Source organism: Polypterus senegalus, chromosome 15, assembly GCF_016835505.1.
Source record: "Polypterus senegalus isolate Bchr_013 chromosome 15, ASM1683550v1, whole genome shotgun sequence".
Taxonomy (NCBI): domain Eukaryota; kingdom Metazoa; phylum Chordata; class Cladistia; order Polypteriformes; family Polypteridae; genus Polypterus; species Polypterus senegalus.
In genome coordinates this window covers 33,346,264-33,359,825 of record NC_053168.1, presented here as the reverse complement: position 1 = coordinate 33,359,825, position 13,562 = coordinate 33,346,264, and the positions used below count along the sequence as shown (strand labels likewise).

The following is a 13,562-nucleotide window of genomic DNA, read 5'->3' as shown; positions in this document are numbered from 1 at the left end:
ATCTCCAACAGGAGATCAGTGTACATTAAAACATCAACTTCAGAGAGAAATTAAAGGGTCCTGACAATGTTGCAGAGGTCTTTAGCATTTTAGTTATACACTTAACAAAAAAAAAACACTTTTCTTTGTAATGTTAGAGAACTTTGTTTGCAGACTGTAATTAATGCAGTACATAAACCAAAATATTAATATCTTAACTGATAAAAATCCCCATATCTAATTTATTATTTATTTCATAGTACAAGAGTAAGATTTCAGTGTTCAGCTAATAAAGGAGTCCTACCATTAACAATGGAATATTTTGCACACTGACTAAAAGTCTGTTAATAAAGATAGGCCAAAGTAGAAATAACAATTTGAACAAAAAAATTCAGACATGAGCGTCAGTAGGCTTTGCGTCCTAGGAACCAAGTTACCTGAACTATCCATCCATCCATCCATTATCCAACCCGCTATATCCTAACTACAGGGTCACGGGGGTCTGCTGGAGCCAATCCCAGCCAACACAGGGCGCAAGGCAGGAAACAAACCCCAGGCAGGGCGACAGCCCACCGCAGTTACCTGAACTATTCTTTAAAATTTCAGTAATTATTTACTGCTCTGATGCTGATCTTTCAGATCATAAAATAGGTCATTATGATAGGAATTAACAAGAAGAATTCATAATTCATTGCAGAATAATGGTATTTGAGAGTTCCTTTAGAGTGCCTCTTTCTCTTGCACGATTTAGTTCAAAAACTAATCAGCACATCATCATCTCATAACAAATGCTTAAGTTTCAAGTTTGGTATTTTTCCATCTGGCCGTTTTAACTCTAGACCGTCCTCAAGAAACAGTGACACACAGACACACACACACCAATAATCAAGATATCAATGTTTTCGGTATCAGGGGACACAAAAACGCTGAGATCCATCGAAAATCAGCAATTGACATTTTTGATGAATCTATAGCTTTCACTCAACCCCCAAATAGATGATAGGTTAGGGTGGGGGAGCACGCAAAGTAAAAAAGCTTTAAAAAAGAAAAACTGGAATCTCCAAATATTATGTTAGCACCATAAAGGTTTCCCCAAGCATAGCAAGAAATTGGCCAGGCACATGCTATTTACACAGTTTTTGACTTTGGTGGGGTTTTTTTTATGATGTGCTGGAAGTTGGGCCAGTGCTTATATGATTGGGTGCAGGTAGCTGAGCCATAGTGAAGAGGCTGGAGGAGCTGATTTGACTGATGTCTAGGCCCAAACGATAAGGCTTAGTGCCGAGTTTTGCTTTTTTTTCAGGCACTTTGATTTTCTTCTATTAATACCTTTAAGTCGTAATTTGCTGTATATGACTGAGAGTGCATTATGATAGATTAGCTTTCCTTCTACTGCTTGCTGCTGACAAAGTTTCAAGCTTCCTGTGACACTATAGGAAAACATAAGTTTCTCAGAGAACAGACAGTTTTAGTTACTTGAAAACTGACACCGGCCTGACTAGTGAAATAGTCACATATTAGGAAAACGTTCACTGCAAGGGTCTGATGCCTTGCAACTCTGCCTGCTGAACCAACTGACAACTCGCCTCTGCTATTCTACACCCTTAGCATGGCATGGGGATCCAGGTACTAGTGTGTCAATGTACTGTATATTGTCAGGCCCATAACCAAAGTAGAGGAAGAACTGTGAAGTTGTTTGTCCCTTTCTTAATTTTCCTGACAGCCAAGTCATTTTTAATTGTTGAACGTAATGTAATTGCAAAGTTAATCCTTTTATGTTTTCTAATGTAAAAAGAATAAATTTGTTCTTCAGTCCTTGCATGCACAGATATACAGACCAAAGGCCAGGCATTGCAGCAAAACAACCATGGCTAAAATAATTAAATTAGCAGAAAATCTGAGGACATTTTCAATCCATCTCCACCTAGACGTGCTTGATTAGGACTTTACGGACCTTCAAAACTTGACTTGATGTCAATTTGGATAAATTACAGTATGTGTATTGAACTGAATGGGCTGTTCTCACCAAAACTGTCCTAATGTTGTAAAGAATGTTAAGAGAGAAAAGATTTTCAATCTTTGAAATGTAAGCAATTCTGTTTCATGTGTTAAAATGTTTGCAGGTCCCCCTGACCACAGCCCTCCTCCTCATAGACGATCCTAGCAATGAACAGGTTTCTGCTAGAGTCGGTGGATTGCAAATGTAGAGGTAAATTCTCTTTTTGAATTGTGTAAATATTTGGTGAAAATATGAATGGAATTGTAACAGCTCTCAGAGGAATATTCAATTCCATGTTTCTATGATATTAGATTTCAAGATTTCAACTAACGCATAACATTATTTCATTAAAAGAAATGCCTTTGTTGATATAGTCATAGGGTGTACCAGTCAGATAGTTTGCCCTCTTTAAAACAAGTTCAGTTATCATTTTATATTCTGTAGAAGCTGTGAAGTAGTTTAAAATAGGGTCTTCAAGTTCAGTCCCAGAGGGCTGCAGAGGCTGCAGGTTTTTGTTTCAGCTCTGCTTCTTAATGAGAAGTGATTCCTTGCTGATAACAGAACTTACTTAATTTTATGGCTTGTTAATACCTTTATTATCTGATGTCAGTTCATAATTGTGTAGATTTTTCCTTTCCAAGTATATCATCCAAAGGATTTGTAGAACAGGACAGATCAATAATTTTCAGTCCTTCGCTCTTTTCTCTTCCATTTTTTTTCCAAATATTTTATCAAAACTGACACTCCATCATGAACACATATAGCTGTAAATGGGCCACGTTAGACTATAAACTGCTCACTCCTTTATCATTTACATCTCATTGTTATTTGTTAAGAAAACAAGAACTAATTAAAAATGGAATACAACTGTTTAAAATTCAAAGAAGCAATTATGGGTTGGAAATCTTACAAGAGAGTTAATAAAATGAACCACAGAAATGACACCTGAACAATAACTGCTTATGCAGCAATAATTAGCTTCTAGTTAAGAAACTGGATTGGAACAAAAAGCTACAGACAGATTGGCCCTCTAGGATCAGACTTGGGGCCCACGATCTAGAACAGGGATCCTCAATTACGATTCTGGTGGGCTGCAGTGGCTACAGGTTTTCATACTAACCAGTTTCCTATTTAGAAGACAGTACTTGCTGAGAAAAAGGCATAAGAAAACAGGCAACAATTGGAACAATTAAAACCTAAATGCAGCTTTTTAAAACTGACATAGGCAATTATAGGTTCTAAATCGCAACAAGTGAGTTAACTAGGATTAAGAACAAAACACAGTAAATAAATTGGTTCTAATTAAGAAATAGGTTGAAGTGAATACCTATTGTCACTGCAGCCGTCAAGGACTTCTGCTCTGCAGTGCAATAAAAACTTGTCTTCAATAAATGTTAAACACCAAGCTTAATTATCAACAATGGCTGTTTTCTAATATAAAAACTGGAACAAAAACCTGCAGACACTACAGCCTTCTAAAACTGTGATCAAGGATCACTGATCTAGAAGGTGGGTGGTTTAAATTTCTATATTTTCAAGCACCACTAGGGGGCATGCCAAACCAGTGTAAATGTACCTGAATATTCCAAGACTTGTCAAAAATAATGTTTTTGTTAAAACATACACAGGGGAAAATACATAAAAAGAGAATACAATTCACCATATTACAACACACAACAAAAAGCACTGCAGACCCACTGTAAACATTAACAAAAAAACTAAGTAAACAAAGAGGCTTGAAAAAGTAGAGTAGGCAAACTCATAGTTGAAGAAATAGGCCCAAGTCCAAAATTCCGAATAGAAGGAGATACTTGATAACTGGTCATTTAAACCAAAAATTGGCGGTAAAAATTAAATAAAAAACCAAAACAACAGAAGGTCCCTAAAATGCACAAAGTAGAGCTTTTTGGTTTTTATCCCAAAATTAGGATAACGAGTGGACATAGAGTGCCACCATTTTCTAATACAGTATGCTTTGTCATTACAGATCACAGTACCAGATTCAGAAAATAAAATAGACATTCAAGCCACATCTATGATTGCTGTTGACATAAAACTGATTGTCATCAAAATGGTCACAGCATAATGCTAATAACATTAGGAAAAGAGAGCAGTATCACTTTGTTAGGTACTACCTACGATGCATGTATTGGTCACACATACTTTTATGTAATAAGAAATTAACAAAGGCGCCTTTCTGTCTTCACAACCTTTACAAAGCATCAATAAAGTGGTTAATTAATTAAATTTTGCATGCTTCAGTATAAGGTTTGGAAATCCTTAACTAATTCTTAATAAAAACCAAATGAAGCTCTCATTTTCACAACTGATTTTACCAGCACACATCACAAGGGAAGCTGGAGCCTATCCCAGCAAGCGTAGGGCACAAGGCAGAAACAACTCCTGAACACAGTGCCAGTCCATACTACACAGAGACAACTGAGCGCTTTACCTAAGATTTGTAAGTGTCATTAAGACCAAAAAACAGCTTTTGTTAATATAGTTTTACATAAAAATAGATGCATTACAGAGTACATACCATAACATGTTAGCAAGACAAAAAAAGAAAAATAAAGCTCAAAGTCTTGACACCCACAAAGATCTTCTCCTGCATGCCACCTGCGTTAGCTTTCTTACTTTCCCACCATTGTGCCGACTCTTAATTTTCTCTCCTTTTGCTGTCTCTTCATTTCCACCAGATAGCCTTCACCCAACGTACCTCCCAACTCCAGACTTTTTGACACATTGACAGGGAATAACATGTTAATCCTACATAGAGTTGGTAGTGTCTTGAATTTACATTTTGTAAATCTGAGTTTATTCATGCTTTTTCTGGAATTTTTCCACTTTTATTTCTTGTTGTTTATTATATTGTTATTCTAGTAATGCCATTTTCTGAACTGGTTTTGATTATCACTGCTGTAGAGTCCATATAAATCAGGAATTTACACATTGTTTAAAGGAAGAGATTAAACACACTCACTCGAACTAAGTTTGTATTTAACACAACACTCTGGGACCCTGAAGTACAGTGTCTTACTGCATTACACAGCGTGTGACATTCAACGTTTTATATGTGTATTTTTTGTTTCTTCATTATTTTTTGAAGAATTGTATTTTGAAGAAGTTTTTTTTTATGTTTGTCTTATTGGAATTTATTTACGCAACACTCTGAGTAACGTCATGTGACCATTTCAGTCACGTTTCTGACGCCATGAGATATATATTATAAATATGGTGGCAGTCACTAGACATAGTCTCCCTTATTGGATACATGTCTTGAACCTCAAATCTCTTACCGATAGTCAGTGTTCCTACCAAGTAGGTCTTAGTGTCAGGTTTAGAACTCTGTTTTTTTTGTACCAACTTCACATTCTTGCTTTGCCCCTTTTGTTTTGGTTGCTCGTTCTCACCGACATCCCAGCTCTGGTGTTTGATTTTTGGAAACCTTCTTAAAAAATAGGTAGTTATAGTTTTTTATGAATAGGTTCTTTATTTAGTTTTTATGTGTGTTATTCTTCATCTCTTTGTGAGTCTGAACACCTAACACTTTGAGTTTTTTTAGTCCCTGATTCTGAATGTGACATCAATTTGTAATTTGAGCTTTAGATTTGGTTTTGTTAATTTTTTTTTTGTTTTTTCACAGCCATTTTCTTTTACCCATCATTAGGTCTACATACCATTGTTAGGGGTTTCTGTCAGAGGCTGGGCCGGTTCTGGACAGGCATATGTGAGGGGGCAGACAGAAATGTGAAGGGGGCACATGGTGACGACGGAGGCGGGAAAGGGGTGGGGGTGCTCTGTATAACTGTTTTTGTCATGTAATTGGATTGCACTTTGTCAGGCCTCTACCCTAAGACCGGTCCAACTTGGGTGTCCCACCTGAAGGCTAAGCTTCTGTTGGTGTAGCTCTTAGGGTCACTGAGGCACGCAAACCCCCTGACCACAATAAGGTGGCAATCCCTCAGGAGGAAAACTGAAAAATAAAACAACAAAAAGTAAAATAAAATATTCCTCATCAAATTATAACAACTAAATACATGACATTTACCTTAATTTTATGGCCTATATCAAATATATTTGAAGCCAACAATAACACTTCTCAATACTAACAAAACTAAAAAGGGTAGGCCAAGTTATAAAAAAAAATCAATTCACCAAGTCTTGAAAAATAAAATAAAATATCCATCCAGATCTTTACAACCAACAACATAAAAATGATCTTAATTGGATGGCCTAATTCTCAAATAAATTTGCAAAATAAAGCAAGAATAAAATAAGACCTCTCAATATAGCCAATATTAACAAAACTGAAAATGGTTGGCATAGTAATTTAAAAAAAAAGATTTACCATGTCTTTTCCTACAATTCTCAAACTAATTAGTAGAACACAACAGATTTAGAACAGAACTTTGAACTTTTTTCTTCTTTTTTTGTCTCGTTTTAAGCTTGTTTGTTTTGTAAGCAACTGAACTCTCTGTTTGCAACTGAACAGCTCCACTCTCCTTTCTCCTCAATCCACTCTACAACAACAGTCTCCTGTTTCCCTTTGCAAACACTCTTCCAAATTCATCCACATCCAAGTTATTTGTTATGGACTTCTCATGGGCCAAGATCACCAAATTCCTCTTTGTTTCATGTAACATGGTGCGACGATAGGGGGTTAGGACCCGTGACAAAGTGGAGAAGGAACTCTCACACGATGCTGAAGACACACCAATTACCAGGGCTGTTACATACAATTTATGCAACTCAGGAAAGGCTTCCTTGTACTCCTGCAGGAGTTTACACACAGTGGACAGGTCTGTTTCCTTTGAACATTTTTTGAGCAGCATCTGTTTTGCCACAAGAACTTCAATTTTCAGACTTACAACATCTGCTACAGTGCCAGCCATCACAGCAAGAGGGTGCAACAGGATGGGATCTAGAAATGCACTAGATTTGGGTGCAAGACTAGATGTGGCTCTCATCAGGTCAATATTCTTGTGTGAAAATTTAGTTTCCATTTCTTATATGGCCCTGTCAAGGATTTTGAGCAGGGATCTTTTCAGAGACTGATGGGGGGAAATGGTAGGGTCACCAGAGTCTGTATGGCCCAAAGTTGAGAGCACAACACTTTGACCCAGGTGTTTGCTCATTGTTCTCCTTCTCTTTGTTGGATGTGACTCATCCTCAGCAGGAGATGACACTCCCCAACAGTCATCCTCATGGATGTTTTTTAAGGAGTCCTGTGCTGCACTAACAACCTCAGAAGCACTGCACAGATCGACTGACTGAGACCGTAGAATAGCATTTGCTGGTTTCAAGACACCAAGCACCCGCACTAGGAACTTTCCAATCTCAAAGAAGTGATGCCTCTTAATTTGGCATAGCAGGCCTGATTCCTCGGTGCACAGGTCAACTGCAGCATCGTCATCCTCTGTCATCTCAGATAGGATACTAAGGATTTGTTCTTGATTGTCCACAGTGCACCTTGTCACCTCACCTCATAGTGACTTGTCCATCTGATCTCAAGCAGCCTTTTTAGACAAGGTGCATCATGTTTATTGAGCACATAGTGGTGGTGAAAAAAGTTGTAGAGTGAACTAGATAGGCTAAAAATCTTTTTGCACACGGCTCACTCTGCATGGCATGCAGAACCACTAAGTGCAGTTGGTGGTTGTAGCAGTGGATGTATGGGACATATCTGTCAAGCTTCTTTTGGAGCAGAGCTTGTACCCCACCTCTAACCCCATCATAACACTGGTTAAGTATACTGTCAGCACTGTAGCCAGCAACACAAAGGTGTAACAGTAACTCAGAGGTGATGTACTCTGCATCAAGTTGTTGCAAGTCGAGCAACCCAATAAGATGCTCCTCTGGCATGGAATTTCTGACAAACCGTATTATCACAGACACATTTTCCACATTGCACCTATCCCTGGTCCCATCACTTTTGAGGCAAAACCCTGCAGAATCAGCACTTTCATATTTTTTCCTGACCTTCCAAGCACCATGTCAGCCAGTGTTTGGATAATTTCATTTTGGATATCTTTAGATGTGTATTTTGCATTTTATGGGGCACCCTTAGCAATGCTTGCTAGCTTCTCATCCTTCTCTAAGGTATATTCCATCAGTTTTAGAAAAATACCTGAAGCAATGTCATCATCATTACCCGCTGCATCATGTCTCAAGGTTTCTGCAGTCCCACGGAGCCCCAACTCATTTACACAGAGAAACCTTATAGCACTACCAATACTCTTGACATAATAATGTTTTTTTTCAAGTTGTGTTTTACCAACCAACATTGAATCCACAGTCCCCTGTTTGGCCTCTCTGCTTTTATGCTCAGTCCAGATGGTTGAAGCATGCACATGTTTGTGGCTGGACACATGCCTCTGTAGCCCCTTGTCTCGATCAAGTGCTGCTTTCCAGTTGTTAAAACCAGTTAAGGTAAAAAACTACATCCCTCTCATTAACAGTGCTGCCATATTTCCGACATGGAAAACAGAAGCATGCGTCCCACACAACAGAGTACTCCAGCCATGGTCGTGTGGTACCAGGCAGGATTGAATGATCTTAATGTTGTACCACCAAATACACGTTTGGGGTAACTACCCAGTATTGGCTGGGATGGTGTATTACCATTTAACTCACTGGGTAGCTGAGCGGGTTGCTTTGGGGCAGCAATTGTTGGCAGAGGTACAGGAGAAGCAGTGCCTGTTGATGCCACAGGAGTAGACATGCTAGATGCTGTCTCTGATCATTGCTACTGCTATTGGTACAGGCAGGGGCAGCGTCACACTTTTTAAAAGCTTGGGAAAAAGGATGCATCTCACAGCATTAACTTTCCCTTTGTGAACTGCTGGAAGCTGGGGAGGAAAGTAATTAATCTTTACTAAAATCGCTGTGATTTCATCAGTATATGAAACAAGAAAACTGTTAAGTGCAGAGTTGAAAGCTGGGACGGGGCTTTGTGTCGGGGTCTGTCAGACAGACACGGGTCCTCCAGTCGGCTCTATGCAGCAGCAGTGGTGCTTGTGGGATCGAGAAAGTAACACTTCTCTACCAGACTGAAACTGTGAGAAGAACAATGGACTAGTCCCCCATTGACTGTACAAATATAGATGTATTTTTTAGTTGTTGATAATTATCTCACGAGTCGCTATGACTTTGACAACAGAGATTTGCTGCTTCTTCAAAGCCTGCCGCTGTTGTGCAGCCCTGCCTACTGAGAAACCTGACACCGGGTCATTTGCATACTAACAGTGATTGGATGTTTAGCTGGGGGGAGGGTGAGTGGGGAATCTCTGCAGAGTGCTGTGTTAGCTGCGGACAAACAATGCACGGAGGAAAAGAGCGAACAAGAGGTGAAACCTATCATCTCATTTGTGCCTTTTCCAGTGGATTTTTCAGGTAGTGTAGTAAATCTTGTCCATATTCAGTTTGTGGGTAATCTATTATTTTCTCTCTCAGCTTCTAAAAGTTTGATTTAAGGGGGCAGTATGTTTGTTTAAGGGGGCATTGCCCCCCCCTTGCCCCAGCGTAGAGCCGGCCCCGGTCAGAGGTCATAACCTTCTTGCTAATGATTCAGTGTGTTTAAAAGGTCATCAAGTTTGCAAGTTTTCTTGGGCTCTTTAAAAACTAAGATTTTTGACTCATTCTTGATTTTTGATTTGGCTTTGATAACAGTGAGGTATAATTCATGGTTTTCGACTATTTTTTTTTTCAACTTCTTGTCCGTTTCCTAACAAGGCCTTTGCTTATTCCTTACAATATCTGCTCTCTCCCATTTTTTTCTATTCTCAATAAATACTTCTGAGCTTACTGCACCTTCCTAAAACTTAGCAGCCTTAGCATTATTATTCTGGAATATCTCTGAGCTGCTACAGCTTTTCATTTATATGCATAATAAATAACTTCTTTTTGGAATTGTTTTTGCTGGTTTTATTTGAATCACAACTATAATAAAAATATTTGTTTTCTCTCTTCTCGCCCACAGAATGACATTACTTGGCTAAAACTGGTACTGGGAAAATGTGACCTATACGAGGCAAAACCTCAGAGTAACGACATCTTTTCTTTAGTCCTTAGATGTGGATATTTCCAAGAACCATTCAATGGGTTTCAATAGGGTTGCAATGAATTTAAATTATTGGGCTGCTGTTTTCCTTTCTGTCAATTCTAATCTATTTTTTAAATAAAAATAGAATTTTATTACGACTCTGCCAAAGCATTTGCTATAATGTTGCTACCTTCTGTCTTTATGGAATGTAACAATGAAACATGCACGCTTTCTCTTTGTTCTTTTCTGACATATTTAGTATGAAGGAGTTGAATGAAGAATAAATTTGTGGAAATACAATTTTCAGCTACAAGCAATAAAAAAAAAATAGAAGCATAGCTTCTTACGTAGATCATAAGTGGTTTATTTTCAATAAATTAAAAAAAATCACAAACATCAGTAAACACACACAAAAATAACTATGTCATACATTTGATGGGTTTGTAATATAGCTTCTAAAATAAAAAATATGAATGGCTTAACTCAATAAGAAAAGCCTGGCTTATAATAATAAAAAGGAAACTCCAAAAAAGTGCCCTACTACAAGATTTCGTAGGCCACAAGAAGTGCTAAATAAAAGACTCTGCTGTCAAGCCTGCTTTGTTTTTCTTTTATTAGATTGCACATACTTTTTTTTCTTGATCATGTCCTGTGATTCACATAGAAAGCATTTAAATGGGATTACTGACTGGCCATCCATCAGAAACAAGGCAGGCACAGCACAGAAGCATCACGCAACTGCACATTGCGTACATTTAACACGCTGGGAAGTGGCTCATAGCCAGAAATGTAAAGATTCCTTTTAGATTCCTATTCAGATTCCCCCACACTCTTAAAAAAATAGTGGTTCTTTAATGGCACTGGGTTGTGTGGTTCCTTATACAACCATTGCATGACAAAGAACCATTTAATTCTGGGTTGTTTTCATATGAAATTTTTTTGGGCATTGAAAAGGTTCTTAGTATGATAAAAAAAACTGAGCCTATGTTGTGTGCAGTAAGACTGTGTTTGAAATCCAGAACCCATTTGGATTTCACAAATCTGTTATCATTCTTGGGATGCCAGTACCAATACTGGAAAAGTATCCACATTTTAAAACAGTACAATACCAGTATTCTGGGATTTTGGGTACCAGAAGTAAACAGCTTTCTCCTCAATCCTTCCTTGACATTCTCATGGCACTTGGTAGCATTTAAGCAGAACAACATCCACCCTGTAGACTTCAGAAAACAATGACTTAGGCTTTGACCAAATCAAGACATCACAGGGGAGATTACCCCCCATAACACACACACCACCAATGACCTGCACTTCTACGTGATCAGACCTTCATGAGGAGACAACCCCTTTACCCCTTATTGCTTCAACATGATCAGGACTTCATGGGAGACCATCACAACCCCAGGCTTGCTTTAACGATTGCAGACTCCATGCTGTCAATAGGGAAGCAGTGCTTTGGGGGTTGGAGTTGTCCATTATTTGCTTTGGAACTGTTTTGGTACAAGTACTGAGGTGCAAAAGCTGATATCAACACCAAAGTCAAAACTGCAGTAATGTTCCAACACTAATCTTTCAACAGTTGTGCAACCTGTTACAGACCTAAATAAAAGGTTCTTTTGGATGCTTCATATGGGTTGTTCTTTTGTGAATCAAAGATGGTTCCCCTATGGCATCTCTCTGTAGAACCACTTTGGCCCATTTATTTTTAAGAGTACACATAAATCTGAATGTCTAAATCCTGTAGTTTATGTTGACATTGTCCATGTATTCATCCATCCAGGCCTCCTTAATCCAGCTCTGAACAACTGAAATAGACTGAGTGATTTTCAGAAAATTCAAATATTATCTTTTTATTAGAATCAATAGATTTATAATTTTACACTGAATCAAAATGTCTTGTACATACAGTAATATCAATGTCTACTCCTATATCCATCAGAGATAATTGAGTTCGGTTATTAGATCATTCTATAGTGACCCGAACAGTGGGAGTGAAGGTGGGGGTGTTTGTTGTGATGGACTGGCACCGCAGCCAGAACTGGCTCTTGCTGTGTGGCTGATATGGACAGAATTGGCTTTAGCCCTTCATAACCATAAGTCAAATTAAACATAATGTTATTTTATAATAGCAGTGACAGATATTTTTAAAATTTGAATGCAAAAATGGTTTGCACAAAGCCATGACTGCTGGAATACCAATAGCCATTTATGCTCACCTTGAAACCAAATTCAAATGTACATGCCATATGTAATCATCTACACATGTTTTAAACCTTCCTGCCTTTACTGTAAAGTAGGAGAAAATCCTGGGATGGACCCTGTCCATTTCACATGTATCCACTCTCACTAAATTCAGATATCAGTGGGATGTAGGTTGGAAAATAGAATCCATTAAAATCCCAATTAGACATGGGGAGAGCATGTAAACACCACACAGACTGTAACCCACAGTAGCTGAAACTCAGACCTGTGTCTCTAGAGGGTATAACTGCAGCTCCATTTATAACCACTACACCAACTGATTCACTTTCCAGTGCTCTTTTTCTAAAATGATCTTAGCAGGAGACACAAAATACTGCATTGTCATTGGAATAATTATTAACTAAAATTGTTTTTATTAATTATAATACCTTTAAATACAGTTTTGAAAAGTTCTGATCTATTATGAAAGGTATTCTGGAGCACACCATGCAGCAATTTGATGTAAGTGCTCCATGAATTGGTGCACAAGGTGTTGACAGCGTAAACTTTTATAGAATACAGTAAAACAGGACTTGCTTTGTTCTGGCTGTAATTTCAACAATATGTGATGGAGGTGTCAGATACACATGAAATCTTTGCAATAAATACGTTATTGCTTTCACAATATTAAATGGTTACAACATACTGCAGTTATAGCCTTCCTATGCCCTACAATTCACAGCCTATCGATGATATGAACAGGATCACAAATAATTACCATTTCCAATGTTGTTATTCATAAACAGCACCTTTTCATTTCCAATTTTAGAGTCGCACGGCTGCTGAGATTATACGAACAGCAACAGGCACAGATCAGAAGCCAACCTCAGACATGGCATCAGCCACTTGCAGGGCACATATAGTAAATAAAGTGTTAAAATAATGGTCTTGAGATGTATTTGGATTGAGCAGGGGGCTTCTATAGTTTCAAATGTGACCCTGAGTCATCTTCTATATCCAAGCCAATTGCACATCAACGCCCTCAGATGCACACATCTATCTAAATTCTGACTTGCTTGTTTATGTCCTGGTTTGTACAGAACTGGTCTATGCCATGGGTACAAAATTCACCTTTCTATTCTATTCTACTGGTTTATCCAATTTAATAAGAGCTGGTGTTTTGACATTTTAATGTATTTTACCAGATGTTCCTACAGTTAGACTTACTCTGATAAAAGTTTTAGATTTAATAATATAAAAGGTATGAAAATTTAGCTTTACCGGAAGATGATTACAATGTTTTGTTCCTCAAATACTTTAGATTACTCATATATCCATAGTATAATTTCAGAGAGGCCT

At 38.0% G+C, this 13,562-nt stretch overlaps 1 protein-coding gene across 3 annotated transcripts in view; it reads left to right on the top strand.

Moving 5' to 3' along the window:
- Positions 1-10,374, top strand: part of stm (starmaker) — a 116,036-nt gene extending 105,662 nt beyond the window's left edge. For all 3 annotated transcript variants that reach the window (XM_039737356.1, XM_039737355.1, XM_039737354.1), the window contains 2 exons: positions 2,103-2,188; positions 9,960-10,374. In XM_039737356.1, the coding sequence (XP_039593290.1) occupies positions 2,103-2,143 (41 nt within the window). In that variant the 3' untranslated portion in view covers positions 2,144-2,188; positions 9,960-10,374. The remainder of the gene's footprint in view (positions 1-2,102; positions 2,189-9,959) is intronic.
- Positions 10,375-13,562: the final 3,188 nt, after the last annotated feature.